This window comes from Antennarius striatus, chromosome 5 (genome assembly GCF_040054535.1).
Source record: "Antennarius striatus isolate MH-2024 chromosome 5, ASM4005453v1, whole genome shotgun sequence".
In the NCBI taxonomy this organism is placed as follows: Eukaryota; Metazoa; Chordata; class Actinopteri; order Lophiiformes; family Antennariidae; genus Antennarius; species Antennarius striatus.
In genome coordinates, this window is record NC_090780.1 from 9,860,558 (window position 1) to 9,876,050 (window position 15,493).

Here is a 15,493-nt window from a genome sequence, read left to right on the forward strand (position 1 = left end):
GACTGGACTTTGAAATGTTTATTAGTGACCCTTAAGGAAGGAAAATCACTGAATTATTCACCTGTCAGTTATCGCAGAAAAGCCTTGTTTTTTCTAAGCTCATTGAACAATGAATAAACATTTTGTAAACAACTTCCAGGGACATAAGACAGAACGCACTATACAATCAGTTAATCGGTCTAATTCTATGTAGCCATGACACAAACTGATTCTGGTACAGTAACGGGTTAAGTGTGACACAGGTCAACATCAGGAAAGTAGACAGGACCTGGTGGTTGGACACCGAGCCGGTGATGAAGTGTTGATGACCTTTAACAGCTCTGTTGACTTCTGAACTGGTTGTGGGCTGATGTCAGCTTGTTGACTATTCTGTCCTCGATCTCCACCTCGTTCTTCTCGTCCTCCTCAGTGAGGACCAGCTCCACTTGAGTCTCAGGCGTCACGACCACCACATAACCCCGTCTGGAGTCCAGAACGTTGGCCACCACTGCCTGGTGCCTGTAGGTGTCCAGAGCCCGCCGGGCTTTTTCCAGAAGGATGGTCGCATCCGTCTCCAGCTTAAAAGATATGACGAACGCCCGAGGGGCCCAGTCCTTCACCAGAGGGGCGAGAATCTTCGGCACCATGTTCATGCTCAGCTAAAGGGGGGCGGGGGTTACATTCTCAGTCACGTTAAACCTCCAACAGAAAACTGTCTGTACGCCATCATGCTGATGCTTAGCTGTTGGTTACCTTGGCTGTCAGTTTAGCGTACAAACATTACAAATGTCATTTGCAAGTAAAAGTATGAGAAATAAAAATTTATATTACTAGTTAAAGGTTAAATATTGAAAATAGCAAATGAATGAAAAGTTAGGTAATCAAAGATTCATCTTAGTTTATGTCAACATGACTAACCGGGCGGCATGGTGGCGCAGTGGTTAGCGCTGCTGCCTCACAACACGGCGGACCCGGGTTCGAGTCCCGCTCTGTGCGGAGTTCGCATGCTCTCCCCATGTCTGCGTGGGTTCTCTCCGGGTTCTCCGGCTTCCTCCCACCTCCAAAAGCATGCGCTTCAGGGTGATTGGCCGGTCCCAAATTGACCATAAGAGTGAGTGTGTGAGTGAATGATTTGTTTGTTTCTATGTGGCTCCGCGGTGCACTGGCGTCGTGCCCGGAGTGTCCCCCGCCTCACGCCCTGAGACTGCCAGGATAGGCACTGGCTACCCCGCGACCTGCGTTAGCGGATTAAGCGGATTTGGAAAATGGAAATGGACTAACCGTAACATTTTAAATGAACACTGATGTTGGAACGCGCTCTACTCACTTGAAGTGGACCATTGGAAGACTGGATTTTGTGTTCAGGCATCTCAGATGCTGGGATATAGAAATCTGAGACTGCTGCAGCCAAATAAAACATGGCTTTGGATCCTAAATTCAGAAGAAAAACTTTATGAACAACTTGTGAATATTATGGGATGTAACAGGAAGACTTAACCATGAAAACCTTCCTACCTATCGTGCTGAGTGCTTGTGCTGCTGCTTTGAGCAGATGTAGATACTCGGACAGGGTGCTGAACTCGATAGGAAGAAGAAGTCTGCCTTCTTTAACCTCCTGGTATCGCTTTAGAACTTTGGCAATGTTCGGGAGCACCTGCTGGTTGACCACCACTTCACTGTCGCTACCGGACGTCCCTTCATTCCTGAACTTCAAGGCATCCAGCATATTCATGGTTGAAAACATGCGAGTGTACGGGTAGAGGGAGCGGTGTCTGTGCAGGAAGATGACAGCGTAGCCTGAATCTATGAAATACTCTGCAGAAGAGGCTCCTCGTCTGCCACTGCTGAAGTTATCGAGGAAGCGAACGGTGCGGGATTCTAACGGAACTTTGGTGCCTCCAGATGTGATGAGGACGACCATGCGACCGGCTGCCACGTGATGTTCAGCAAAAGCAGCCATCTTCTCTTTAACTTCATCGACATGGGAGGGAACAGCAAATTCTTCAGCTAACTTCCCATCAATGGAAGATATTCTGGGTTCAGCCATTACCTGAAGAGAGACAAGGATTCTTCTAACACGGCAACCAACTTGACAGAAGAGCAAAAGTACATCACTGCCCTGCTATGACGAAGTCTTCCTGGTCGATGTAAGCTGTAACATGTTGACCATTAGGTGAAAGGAAATTGTAGGACAAAAAGAAGTAGACGCACATATTAGAGGTTGACTCGGTTCCACAGGTTGTCCAACAAAGTACTGACAAATTTATCTTATGAATTAAAAAGGTGCCGCTTACTGTTATGTATAAGTGTAAATAAAATCAATACTGTCCTCTAAAGCATCAGTCCCTAACAGATGTCGTAAAATCTAACCTTGTATTAATACACCTTCTACACCATATTAAAACAAATACAACAATCAGAGCAAATATTTCATTTGTCCTGTGGTTGTTTCATCGTTATGGACATTTTTAAAACTCATTTTTGTGATTAACTGAAGATACAAAGGATAAGACTGATTAGATAAAAATTAATCCCAAGAGAAACCTACAGTCGTAGCAGCACAAAGCAGAAAAGATGTACAACTTGTTTGCCTTATGTTAGCAGTTCTTATAATTTGTCAGTGTTTTTTACTAATTGACATTAGTGACTATAAATTTAGTAATGAAGGAGCCACTCAGTGAGGCAGCACACATCAACCCGTTGAATCAACACGGCTCTAAAACAGATGTTTGGTCCTGATCTTACAGCACATAAAACGAATAAACTACACATGAGCGAACCTAACAGGTAATCAACGACATCAATATTTATACTAAGTCTCTCTGCTACTATATCACTGGAAACTCACTCTTTAATATCATTTATTGAGGACAACATAAGGTGGATATTACTAAAACACCTGAAGATGTCCCATCATCACTGAACAGAAGAACTAGGCAGATGGCACTGACGACAAACAACTTAACGTTATCTGTAATTTGAAGAAAGAAAATCACGATCAAAATAGCCTGATAGTGACACAAACAACCCTTATTTCATGATGCGATTCAACCACAGACCTGAAAGATGACCGGCCACAAACACTGAAGTTGTTCTCGGGAGCAGGTTCTCCACAACTTCTTCACTTCCTGTACGCAAAGCGCTGGAGCACAGACCAGCCAAAGATGAACCAGTCGTTGAAGATAATGCCCTCCCCTGACTTCCGGGCTGCGTGTTACGTTCGCTTGGTTGTCCAAAGAGAACGAAGATCCACCGAGATGAGACACTAAACTGTCATGTTAACGCGGAGGAAGGACTTCTTGGTAGTTTTCAAGCTTTCGACATAAAACTAGAAAAAAACACACAAATTATCACATCTATTTCATTACTATCTTCCGCTTTGCATCTTCATTTGCTGTGAAATACCCATGTGGAAGTAGACGTGACGTCAGGAGCCACGTGCCCCCTTACGGCTTTTTATTTCTCAGCGTTCATCGTGGGTGTGATGTCCCCTGCTCTCCCTTGACCGTATCTACACTGAACTTGGGAACGAGCACCCACCCACCCAAAAACAAACAAACAAACAAACACGCTTCGCCATCGGCTTCTCTGGGATACTTCACCTCCGAAACTTCTGTAGTCTTCGGATGGCTGGACGGCGGATGTTCTGTCGCAATCAGTCGTAAACCTTTATCTGATCAAACAGCGAACTGATTGGTTCGTTTCGAACAGAAACAGAACTATAACTTTTCTGGTTTTACGTTACACCCAATAATTAACGTCCCTGAACTGGTTAGAACAAAAAAAAAATATAGTTCCCGAACCGATTAATAACTTTCCTTGTAAATATAAATAGGTAACTAGGAATTTAAATTGGCAATCAAAGCACTTTCCATACTGAGGATTTGTCCCTACCGTAAACAGGACAACAGCACCGATCCAGTCACGGAACAGAGATGGGAGAATCAGAGGAAGGCGGAAAAGTTGCGGCAGTTTATTATGCAATAAAGTTTCAGAGTCCGGGGAACTGTTCTGAAAATGGCAGCCAACGAGTTAATATCTAAATCAAACATTTTTTAAAAAATTGACAGACTGAAGTGTTTATCTGTTATGAATAGATTCGAGATTCAGTGTTTAATGGGGAAAAACTAAAGAAATAGCTAATAGAAATTTGTTGGATCATAAAAATTGATCAAACCAAGAATCAAAGTTGTCAAATTCTCAATTCCACCCAAAACAACAGAAATAATTTTCTAAGTGAATCATTTCTGCATATCCGGTGAATATAAACTTAACCTTTTGAGAAAAACGTTTGTTTAAAATGATCAAATTAGGTCTAAATTACAAACCAAAGGTAATGACTGGCATGGTTTGGCTGTGTGACTGTTCCACGAACTGTTCTAGACCCACTGCACATGACAGTATGAAGCAAAAAGGTTCCACTAATTCATCATCACTTTTCTGGGTAACCCATTCAGGCACATTTAGACTTTTAAGTCTTACAGACCCTACCCATCTTGGACATTTTTAAACAAGAATGGTGTGCAGAGTTGTGGGAACTAAAGAGGGATAAAGTTGACAAGTAACACAATGAAGTTGTGGGAACAAGTAGTATAATGGCTAGACTCAGGACAGAAGTGACTATTTGCGAGCAACAATATGATTTAATTCCTAGGAAGAGTCATGGTCATAGTCAACTTTATTGTCAAATGTACCATATATGCATAACATTATTATTTGCCTCGAAGATGTTGATGGAGAAATACAGAAAAGGTTAGAAGGAATTACATTGTGTATTTGTAGATCTAGACAAAGCCCATGACTGGGTGCCCAGGGAGAAATTGTGGTACTACAAGAGGAAGTCTAGAGTGGCAGAGAAGTACTTTATAATAGTACAGGTCATGTTTCGAGCAGTGGTGAGTTGTGCTGCATTTGTTATAGAGGAGTTCTAGGTAGAGTTGGGACTGAGCAGGTATCAGCTCTGAGCCCCTTCCTGTTTGCAGTGGTGATGGATAGGCTCACAGATTAATTTAGACTGGAATCCTCATGAACCATGATGTTTGCAGATGACATTGTGACATTGTGATACGCAGTTTAAACAAGGAGTAGGTAGAGGAACATTTAGAAATCTGCCGGAATGCATTAAAGAGGAGAGGAATGAAAATCAGCCAAAGTGAAACAGAATATTGGTGCATAAATGAAGGGAGTGGAGAAGGAAGAGTGATGCTACAGGGAAAGGAAATACTGAAGGTGGAGAAGTTTAAATAAATGGGGCTAACAGCCCAGAGCAAATGTGAATGTGGTAAGGAGGTGAACAAACGGATCAAAGCAGGCTTGAATGAGTGGAGGAGAGTGTCAAGTGTCCTGTATGCCAGAAAGTCTCTGCTAGAATGAAAGTTCATAAAAAATTGATGAGAACAGCCATGATGGACGGATTAGAGACAGTACCACTGAAAAGAAGACAGGAGGCCGAGCTGGAGGTGGAGAAAATGAAGATGTTTAGGTTCTCTCTAGGAGTGACCAGGTTGGATAGGATCAGAAATGAGTTCATCAGAGGAACAGCCAAGGTGAGATGTTTTGGAGACAAAGTTAGAGAAAAGATTTTAATGGTTTGGACACGCCCAGAGGAGAGACGGTGTGTATGGTGAGAGGAAGACCAAAGAGAAGGTGGATGGATGTAGTGAGGAAGACATGAGGGCAGTTGGTGTTAGAGAGGAGGATGGAGAAGACAGCCAGACATGGGGAAAAAATGACACGCTGTGGAGACACCTAATGGGACAAGCCTGAAGGATAGAATGACAACTGCAGTACCCACAATACGCCCATAAGCGGCGCTGTTGCCCCGCTGGTCACAGTGGCTCATGAGGGCGCTGTCTGACAGCCCTCACGTCTGATTGTGTTGATCAACCTGATTAGTTTCACCTTCTGTTATGATTGTTTACGTCTATGGAAACGACGTGGTCATCTTGTGCAGAGACAGATAAATAATGAGTATGTTTAGGGTTCAATCCACAAGCCTGTGTCTGTTCAAGATACGCACACAACGTTTGTAATAAGAAATAGAAAAATGATTTAAATCTCATGATGTCCTGAGGTCAATGAAATGCAAGAAAATATGCTATCAGATTATTGAAAATTAAACACACAAGATGTTAATCAGAGGTATATTGAAAAGGGTGAACAGCAAGTTTGGTTCATAATTAACTTTTATTGTAAAAACAGCAATGAGATGTCAACATTTTATTTAAGACGTTTGTATTACCTGCCAGCAATACTAAAAGGTTTTTTTGTTGTTGCCTTTGTTAGATGACTATACATGGAATCCTGATTCCTATGAGGGGCCTGTAGGTTCAGATGTAAAGGCTCCTGTTTTACCTGTGAGTAAATTCATTATTTACTCTTAAGATCTCAAAAGTGCAATAGGTTATAGGTTACTGCCCCTCAGGAACCTTTGCTTCTTGAACTATTATAAAAATATTGCGTTCACTCAGTCACACTACATAAACATTTAGAAGTGTGTCTATGTGTGTGTGAATATATTTGATTATATTTTCCTTCAGTGTGTAAGACAGAATTTATGAGATAAGTCAATTTGAACACACCAGATTGCTAACCAGCACTTAGGACATTTTAACTTTAGTAAGTTTAGTAAGTAGCGGTAATTTTTTTATTACCATTCACGCTGAACAATGTAGAATAGCAGCATTTTAGAGACGATTATTTTGTAGAACTCATTGTACTTAATAGGGATATCTTTACGGCAAGAATTAAAAATTTTCCTCAAAAATTTAGAACTAGAATTTTGAGGTAACATTTATATGGCACTGAGAATTCTAGAAATTATGTTACTGCTCATTGCTGGAATTAAAAGATGAATTATAAAAATACAAGAAATAAATTAATAAATAATAAATATTGAATTGAAAGATGAGCATTTCATTTTTACAAACAGAGGCTTGTACCTGACAGTGCAGTAACCATGTGTGTATGTATTCTTTCTCCAGTGGTTTCAAAAGTAAGGACACTTCTTATGCCTGCTGATGACAACACAATATAAAATTAAAATATAGACCTATAGAATTCTTTTAATTATTATGCAACCAGTGTTGCACACCTACAGGTCAGAAGGTGTCATCACCCATTTTAGTTCTGTAAAGCATCTACTCTCAAAAGACCAAGATTTTAAACATGGTTTGCAATCTTTCCATGATGTTTTAACACTTGTATTGGTTTGTTGTTGGCTTAATTGTTAGATCATTATCTTATGTAGGATATGTTATCATGCAATAATAAAATAAATCGTGTAGGCAGTAAAAAAAGAAAGAAAGCCCTTTTTACTGTATACAAGCAGAGCCATGTGCTTTTGAGCTTTGTAATTCATCAAACACCCTATAAAAACAGCAGCAAAACAAAAAACATGTATTAGTAATGAATTTACATGGATAGCTGACGACATAATAATTAATGTGAACCCCACACATATTTTCATATTCTTTTTTGATATGAAACAACAATACCGTATTACTAAATTTAGAAAAAAATCTCACAATGAGAAATTTTTTTTATACAACTGGATCTTCACAGATCTGTGAAAATAAAAAGTAATCCTTTCTAAAAGATGATTTTATCAGAAACTGCTGACCATGCAACTATGCTCTGTAAACTTTTTATCCTCCATTGCGAACTTGCCTTGAGTCTCAGGACTTGTCTTTTCAGCTCCATCCATATTAGAAGGTTGGTTTATTTATAATCATTTGCAATACTTTTCAATGAAGCTGATCTGTTGTTAAATTAAACGACACTGACAGCTGTGTCCGTTTGTAGGCGCGTCCGTTGCTGTTTCCACTGCGGGTTGTGCGTTTGACCGCGCGCTAGTTTCTGTGGCGGCAGGGACGATGAGCGAGACAAACGCCTTCGCATGAGTCGTAGTATGTGAAAGTAGTTCCGGACATTTAACCCAAACGGGGAAGAGCCCCGGATGTTGGCTCAGCCACCGAGAGAAAGACGAACGGGAGAAGGCGGAGAGTGTCTGAGGAGGGACGCCACGGCACCGCTAGTACACCGGTGAAGCTACGCGTACAGCAGCACACTGCACAGGACGACAACGTGAAGAGCGGAGGACACTCCTTGGGAAACCTCGCTAGCTGATGAAAAGAAGGTGGAAGCAAGAGGAGTAGGCAGTTAGTCTCAAACTACCGCCAGGATTACAGACTACCAGCGTCACAGCAGCTTCACTCAGAGTAAGTGAGCTACACGGGCATGGAAGTTGAACTAAGGCCCACGAAATGGACGACTTTAACGGGGAAGTGAACGGCACTGAAGTTCTGGGGATTGAGCCCGGCGAACAGGCCCTAGCACATAGCTTTCCACTCGCCGTGGCGGGGCGTGTGAGGACACCTATTTTTTCTCGTGGAGCCAGTCTGTGTCGGTCTGTGGTCAGTGTTGGTGCACCCCGGGCGTGTTGTTGTAACTCTCCAAGTTGACAGCTCTCGCTTTAGCCTGCTAGCACCCCCGAGCAACCGGTGACAACTGACAGGGCAACTTTGACAGCTAGCTAGCCAGTTGTGGTTGCCCGCTAACTTCAGCTGACTGTTATCGGCGCGTTCTCCTGGGCTAGGACGAGGTGGGTGCTTGTTTTTCTCGCGTTGGGTAGGCGCAATTAACTCTCCCAGCCCCCCTACAGCAATCGTTAGCTATCTGCGTGATATGTGAGACGTGTGTGTGTGTGTGTGTGTGTGTGTGTGTGTGTGTGTGTGTGTGTGTGTGTGTGTGTGTGTGTGAACCCAGTGTCGTTTGGCTTCCCTGCCTGCTCTGTTGGTATTTGACTCACAGCTGTTGCAGTGTGTTTTCTCGTCTGTCAGTCGTCTGTTTCTCAGGCGGCTACTAAATTCCTCAAATTTTATGTAAAAGCGCAGTTTCTCTTACAATCAACAAGTGCAAAGCATGTCTGAGGTGTGTTTTCTGCGGCTAGATTTGATCTGGAGACTGTCTGCTGCCTGCAGGCATCCCCTTGCGGATTGCACTGAGATGATACAGCGTTGCAGTCATACATTTGCTCGGGTGTTCAGGACGTTTCTCGGGGCACGAATCGCTCCGTTTTGGGGTTCCACCAGTGGGGTGTGATCGCACAGGACACTGATTAGTTCATGCGACGACCTTCAATCAAACAGCGGTAGCATTTGCGTGCAGCTGTATGCAGAATAGTTCCCCTGCATTTTCCTGACGGCCTTTATTAGTGCATGGATGACTGGACTCTTAATTTGCCCTGTTTTCAACTTGGGCAAGTTTTGTCAATGATGTACCCTTGTTACATAACCGACTGAGGAGGATCGAGGTGAAAACCGTTATCTGGTAATCCCCATTCATTTAAGATGAAGTTGATTCCGACATAAAGCCGATTTTAATAGGTCTAATTTATGACTAAAACAGAACATGATGAATTCCCCCCGAACATCCCAACCTTTCTAGACCTTCTGCTTCAGCTCACAAAATGCCCATAGTATTAGTCAGCACCCACAGACAAAGGTCAGACCTGGTTTGCTTCTTAATCACCCATCCTTTAAATAGTAGGCCTACAGCGAGTTGTCTGGATCAAGGCAGGTTTAGAGGACACATGGTGTTTAAATTTTGAAGTAATTATATCCAGGTAGGCAGATCTAAAATACTCGTAGTTTATTTTGTCATTGTGTCTAGAAATTAGTAATATTTCACCTTTTCAATACGCTGTATTACATTATTCATGAGTTATAAAATAAACTATCAATTATGCTTTGTGTTCAATTCATGCTAATGCCCATGTTATTTAATGTCCTCAGAATGGCCAAACATTGAAAGTGCTCTCTGACACGAGAAATATATTGATTTCTGATGTATTTATTTACTTTAAGTTTTCACAATAAATTTTGGTGTATGGATATTTAAGTGAATTGAAACAAGGTTCTTAAACACAGCAGTGTTATAATAATTGTCATCTTTAATATCTATGCCCTTTTTATGCAAAAGGATTAACTACGGTAAGTTGCAAGTGATGCATACTTCACAGAATGTGTGCGTAGCAGAAAAATGAATGCATGACACACTTATAAACTTCATCTTAAGCGTGTCATTGTTACTTCCATCACGTTGTCTTTGTGTTTTTAAGCGATGTGGTTATTCAGTTTAATCCATGGCTGACTTGGTCCTGCAGGTTCAGATGTAAAGGCTCCTGTTTTGGTTGATTTATATGTGCAGTTAGTAATAGAATGATATATTTTGTTATTTGCTGTTCCCCACATCAGTGACAGTGTTTAGATGCCTTTTCTAAACACCTTCAGTGTTTTACGGACTTAATAGTTGTGAAGAACGTGTAGAGAAGATTACACATCTGAATGTTAACAGCCATTTAAAAGTGTGAAAGGGAAGATGTGAGACTGATTATTCTGTAATAGTGATTTCAGCTTGTTTGTGTCTTTGAGAAGTATTTTGTCTTATAGTTTAAAAACAAGATGCCTTCATCACCAAGGTTTTCCACTATTCTGTTTGTAGAGTGAAAGTAGCACATTTATCTGTCACCTTCACCTTGTATACCAAATATCTGCTTTTCCACCACATATAGCGTTCCTTTAAATATCTTTTCTGTAAGTACATCAAAATAATGCCAGCAAAGTTATGTCTGTTCATCAGAAATTTAAATGTTAAATTTGCAGAATTAAAAATGACAATTTCTAGTTCATCAGACAGTCTTAAATAATATAGATTTTACTTAGTTCCACTGTTTGTTATTTTATGGCAGTATCTTATTTATATGCCACGTTCTTGTGAGACAATATATATTCAGGATCAGCTGACTTAAGATGAGACTCTTGCATTCTTGTGACTTTTCTCCCACAGCACAAAGCAGATGAAAGCTAAAGCCTGTCCTTGGTAGAATAGATTAACATTTTTCTTCTATCACAAAGCTGATAAAGATGACACTGTAAGAGAGATCAGGATAGTAGGTAAAGTGATCAAGAATATAAGAAACGATAATTTTCCCCAAATGTTTCCTGAAGCTGCTACACTTTCACCTCTGCTTTTCAAAAGCTCCATGTCACATCGTCATTCTCAATTTTTCTAAAAAAAACCCTTCACGTCTGAAGAAAAAAAATTGTTTTTTTTTTTAAAACATCTTTAAAAGACAACAAAAATAAAAATCAATATGTTCAATAAAGGGCGGCACGGTGGCGCAGTGGTTAGCGCTGCTGCCTCACAACACGGCGGACCTGGGTTCGAGTCCCGCTCTGTGCGGAGTTCGCATGCTCTCCCCGTGTCTGCGTGGGTTCTCTCCGGGTTCTCCGGCTTCCTCCCACCTCCAAAAGCATGCGCTTCAGGTTGATTGGCCGGTCCCAAATTGACCATAGGAGTGAGTGTGTGAATGATTGTTTGTTTGTATGTGGCTCCGCGGTACACTGGCGTCGTGCCCGGAGTGTCCCCCGCCTCACGCCCTGAGACTGCCAGGATAGGCACTGGCTACCCCGTGACCTGCGTTAGCGGATTAAGCGGGTTGGAAGATGAATGAATGAATGAATGTTCAATAAATATAAATATTTCATTGTTGTTGACACAGATATTGCTCACCTTGGGGGTGATTCTTTATCATTTTAAATGCATTAAGTGAACTAATGACACCATATGGGGTTAATTTGGATAGATATAATTGGTCAGTAAGCCTTTAGAGTTGAGTGACTGAGGAACAGCTTTCTTCTGGTTGTGAATACATGCATCTCATTTGGAATTCAGGATGTGGTCTTGTTCCTAGCCCTGCCTCACTGAGAGGCTTTTTAATTTCTCCCCTTGTTGAAGTGATTATTCAAATGGCCATCCGTGAGATGCAGTTATCAGACTCCTGGTGGTAGTTGAGCCCGTGGCAAGAGGAATGCCCATCAAAGCCCCCCTCCTTTCCACCCTGTTTAGTTGGACAGCACCCAACAGGTAGCCTCTATAGCAACCCCTATTAAACTGCCACATCTTATCCCTCAGGCTGAAAACCTTTTGTATTTTTCAATTGGCGGGTTGCAGTCAATTTATGAGGCGGCTGTTGCTGGCATGGTGTTGTGGTGATGCTGTTGGTCAAAGGCTCCTGTTTAGTATTTTTTATGAGGACTTATTTTTGGCCTGGATCCAAGGTGGGCTTGTTTCAATTCGTTCCACTTCTCAATTGGGAAATTTTAAGTTATTTTAGTTATTTCAGAGTTGTTTTCTACTTACATCTACATCCTTGAGTGCCTCCTTCACTATAGATATGGCAAGGAATCTTCTTTTTCTACTCAGAAATAGTTTATTCTGTGTAGATATTTAGCTCTATGCTATTGTGAGCTCAAAAGACTAAACTATTCTTTGACATGTCTCCTCATCCTGTGTTTACATCCACAGCAAAGTTTGGCTGTCACAGAAGCCCTGTTGATGAGAAGATATCGGCTCAGTCTTCATTAGCAATGGCGTGCATCACTGGAATGCAGATTAGCTATGAAGCTATTAATCTGCTGGAAATGCCTCCCTGATTCCAATCTGAATCTTGTTTGCAATCACATTGAGTCTTCTACTTTGTTGTAAAGGAGTTTTTTTTATGTGAGATATCAGAAGAGGATAATTGTATTTAAGTGAACATCATATATTGCTGGTCAAAGCATTTATTGTAACTGCATTTTCAGGCATTTTTGTGCGCCTAGAGCAGCTATCATTAAGTCTCTGCCTGAGATATTAAGTAGTGAATAGAATGGCATTGGCACATCACTATGGGGATGGCAGATCCTGGCATGGATTCTTATAAATTAATTTTTTACAGGTTTTTGTTCAGCTTTTTCATTTGAACAAAAGCAAAATTAAAGGTGAAATTGTAAATATATATTTTTTTAAATTAACGTGTCATTGGGAAAGAATTTGATGAGCTGGCATCTTGTCCTTGGTGCACCTCACCTTTCGCCCATAGCCAGCTGGGATAAGCCTCAGCAGACCCGTGACCTGCAAGGCGGATAAGTGGCTAAGAAAATGGATGGATGGCTGGATGAAAAAGAATTATTCTCGAGATGTGTTAAGGTGAAAAAGCCAGTACTCCTTCTTCAGGGAAATCCCCCTGAGCTTCAGGAAGATGTTTTATCATTAATGTTATTCAGGAGCCAAAATCTGAATTTTGTTCAGCTGCTTGCGTTAATCCATTTTTGCCGTAAATGAATTTTTAAAGAGTCCTTCACTGCATTTGGCTTGAAGTAGGAATGCAGCAATGGTTCAGTTTTCAAACAAGCCTCTGCTCCAGTATCACCCCACCCCTTCACCACCCACCCTCCTCATGGGATGAGAGTGAATTTACTGAAGCACTACGCTTTCACTTTTTTATTCATCCAATAATGCAGTGTATACATCTTTGTCCAACTTCTTACAGGTATACTAAATTTAATTTGTCAGAGATCCAGTTCTATATAATCCGGTTCATGTCTTGGGTGTAGAGTGGATGTGGATTTGAGTTGGTGACTGATGTATTTGATTGTTTCATTGTCTAATATCATTGACACATTGGCCAATTTGCTCTGAAAAAATGTTTAACATGAAGGAGTTTAGCCAGTATTTATCCATTCTGACTAAACAGGGCTCTTGTCTCTGCAGAGGAAGTATTGTAACTACCCACACTGCAGCTTGCTGGGGATGTTTAGAATGGTTGGGGTGGGGGATTGTGGGGGGGTTGGCAGCTCGTGGAGTACATGATGGTTTCTGTGAGTCATTCGAAATTTTCAGGAGCAGAAGTCCACCAAATTTTGTCTTGAGTGTTCAGTGTGATCACGATATGAAGTTTAAGCTTATCACCTGGATGAGGATTATGAACAAAATTGTAGGGTATTTATTGCGCACTAAATGTGCAGACAAAATCTCTGCATCAGTGGGAAGCTTGTTATCCTAAATGTTAATAAAACATTTTTAAAGTACATGTTTGTACGTGGCTGTGCATTATGAGTTTTTTCAACGATTAATGAAAGCCTAATAAATAAGACTGTCTTGATTTTTCAGTGGCTCGACGCATTTAATGATTCTTCATATTGTGAGCTTTGTCCTTGAGTTTTGATAAGCCCTCAGTATCAGTGTGTTTCTCTGAACTTTTTTTTTTTGTTCTTTACTCAGTAGCATTAATTGATATGCTTATGATTCACACTCTTAGGAGCTATTGGAGCTGTGTGCAGAAGAGGTGCTTGCTCAACTGACACAGCTAAGAAATAAGAATGGACTTTAATCATGGTATTTTCCTATCTGTTTTAATCATTACAGTGGCTCCTGTGGCTAGTACAAAATCACTGCCTGTTAATACCTTGGAATTCATTTGAAATTTAATATTTAAAAGATGGGGCCTCCTGTAAGTTTTGAACAGGGAAAATGGTACCAGGGTGAGAGACATAGCTTTGTCTAGAGATTACCAGCCAGAGCAGATCAGGAGGGGCAACAGTTAATGTTCACTTCATGATATTATATTCTCCATTTTCATATTCAGCTGCACTCTGTGGATTGTGATTTAGAGATGATGCCATGGTAATGAAGGCAGCCTGACAAAACCATAACTGATTGGATATGTTACCGCTGCTTTTGTGTGAGGTGGAGGTTGGTACACATATGCATATGAAGTGAATGTTGGATCATCAGCTCATCTGAACTTTAGATATACTGTATTGTGTTGGGTTAAGCAACAGTAATGATTATAAGACTAGCTCTTTCAAGTATCCTGGTTAATGTCTCTTCTCTTACAACTATTTTCTTCATTAAGCAGGATACAGTAAACTAGTTGCTGTATTTAAGTGGCCTTGTTCAGTCACTTTAAATGCACTTTTTTGAAAGTGAAACGTCATTGAATGCAGTTCTAAAATGTTTATTACCATGGCCCTCGGCTGTTGCTGGCCTCTTTGTGCTGCTGGTTTAACTACCCACTGCAAGTTTGTCTTTTGTCTTCAGAGACAGAGACAAATTACTATACTAGCAAAATTTAATAACAAATATTGCCAAGCACTCTCGCTCCTTTTTTTAAAAATGTGTGCTGCAGAAGAATTAAAGTTTGTAAAGGAATAGTGCATTGAAACGGCAGTATTGTCAGCTTTTAGTGGTTTATGGTTGAGTTGACAGTGTGTTTCACTGTGAAATGTAGCATTAAAGAACTTTTGGAGTTGTCAGGGCTCCAGGGTTTCATTTGCAGAAGCAGCTAAAAATCTGTTTAGTGCGTCTTTTCCTTGTTTACACCTGTGTGCAGGTCTGTAAAAGTACTTTTAATAAGTAAAATGGATTAGCAGGCATCGCTTTCTTAGAATATTTTTAAGTATTTTTTGTAGATAATTTGTTAGTGCATGTGGATTTTTTTTATTCAGTACATTTTATGCAAGTGTATTTTTGTAAGACTGCGTGCTGAAGCCTAATCCTCCCAATATGCCTTGCATGTGAATGAGAGAAGTTGCGAAATGTGACAACCTTAAAACAGAGGTCCTGCCTGCGGGGGAAGGCCCAAACCCAATGTCCTCAGCACAGACAACCAGCCCACCTGCCCCCCGTC

At 40.9% G+C, this 15,493-nt stretch overlaps 2 protein-coding genes across 3 annotated transcripts in view; one reads left to right on the plus strand and one right to left on the minus strand.

Annotated features, from left to right (window-relative positions):
- Nucleotides 1–3: 3 nt before the first annotated feature.
- ppcs (phosphopantothenoylcysteine synthetase) lies at nucleotides 4–3,899 on the minus strand. Of its 2 annotated transcripts, none has more exons than XM_068314873.1 (4): nucleotides 3,874–3,899; nucleotides 1,495–2,029; nucleotides 1,307–1,410; nucleotides 4–638 (listed from the first exon to the last, which is right to left on the minus strand). In XM_068314873.1, exons 2-4 carry the CDS (start codon nucleotides 2,024–2,026, stop codon nucleotides 312–314), a joined length of 963 nt encoding a protein of 320 aa, XP_068170974.1. In that variant the 5' UTR covers nucleotides 2,027–2,029; nucleotides 3,874–3,899; the 3' UTR covers nucleotides 4–311. The 2 variants fall into 2 exon arrangements, with proteins under 2 accessions (XP_068170974.1, XP_068170973.1); XM_068314872.1 differs by lacking the exon at nucleotides 3,874–3,899 and adding an exon at nucleotides 3,039–3,143.
- A 4,064-nt stretch (nucleotides 3,900–7,963) lies between these two features.
- The window catches only part of foxj3 (forkhead box J3), a 102,906-nt gene continuing 95,376 nt past the window's right edge, over nucleotides 7,964–15,493 (plus strand). Inside the window, exon 1 of the mRNA XM_068315104.1 lies at nucleotides 7,964–8,198. The gene's annotated coding sequence lies outside the window, so the exon portion shown is untranslated. The remainder of the gene's footprint in view (nucleotides 8,199–15,493) is intronic.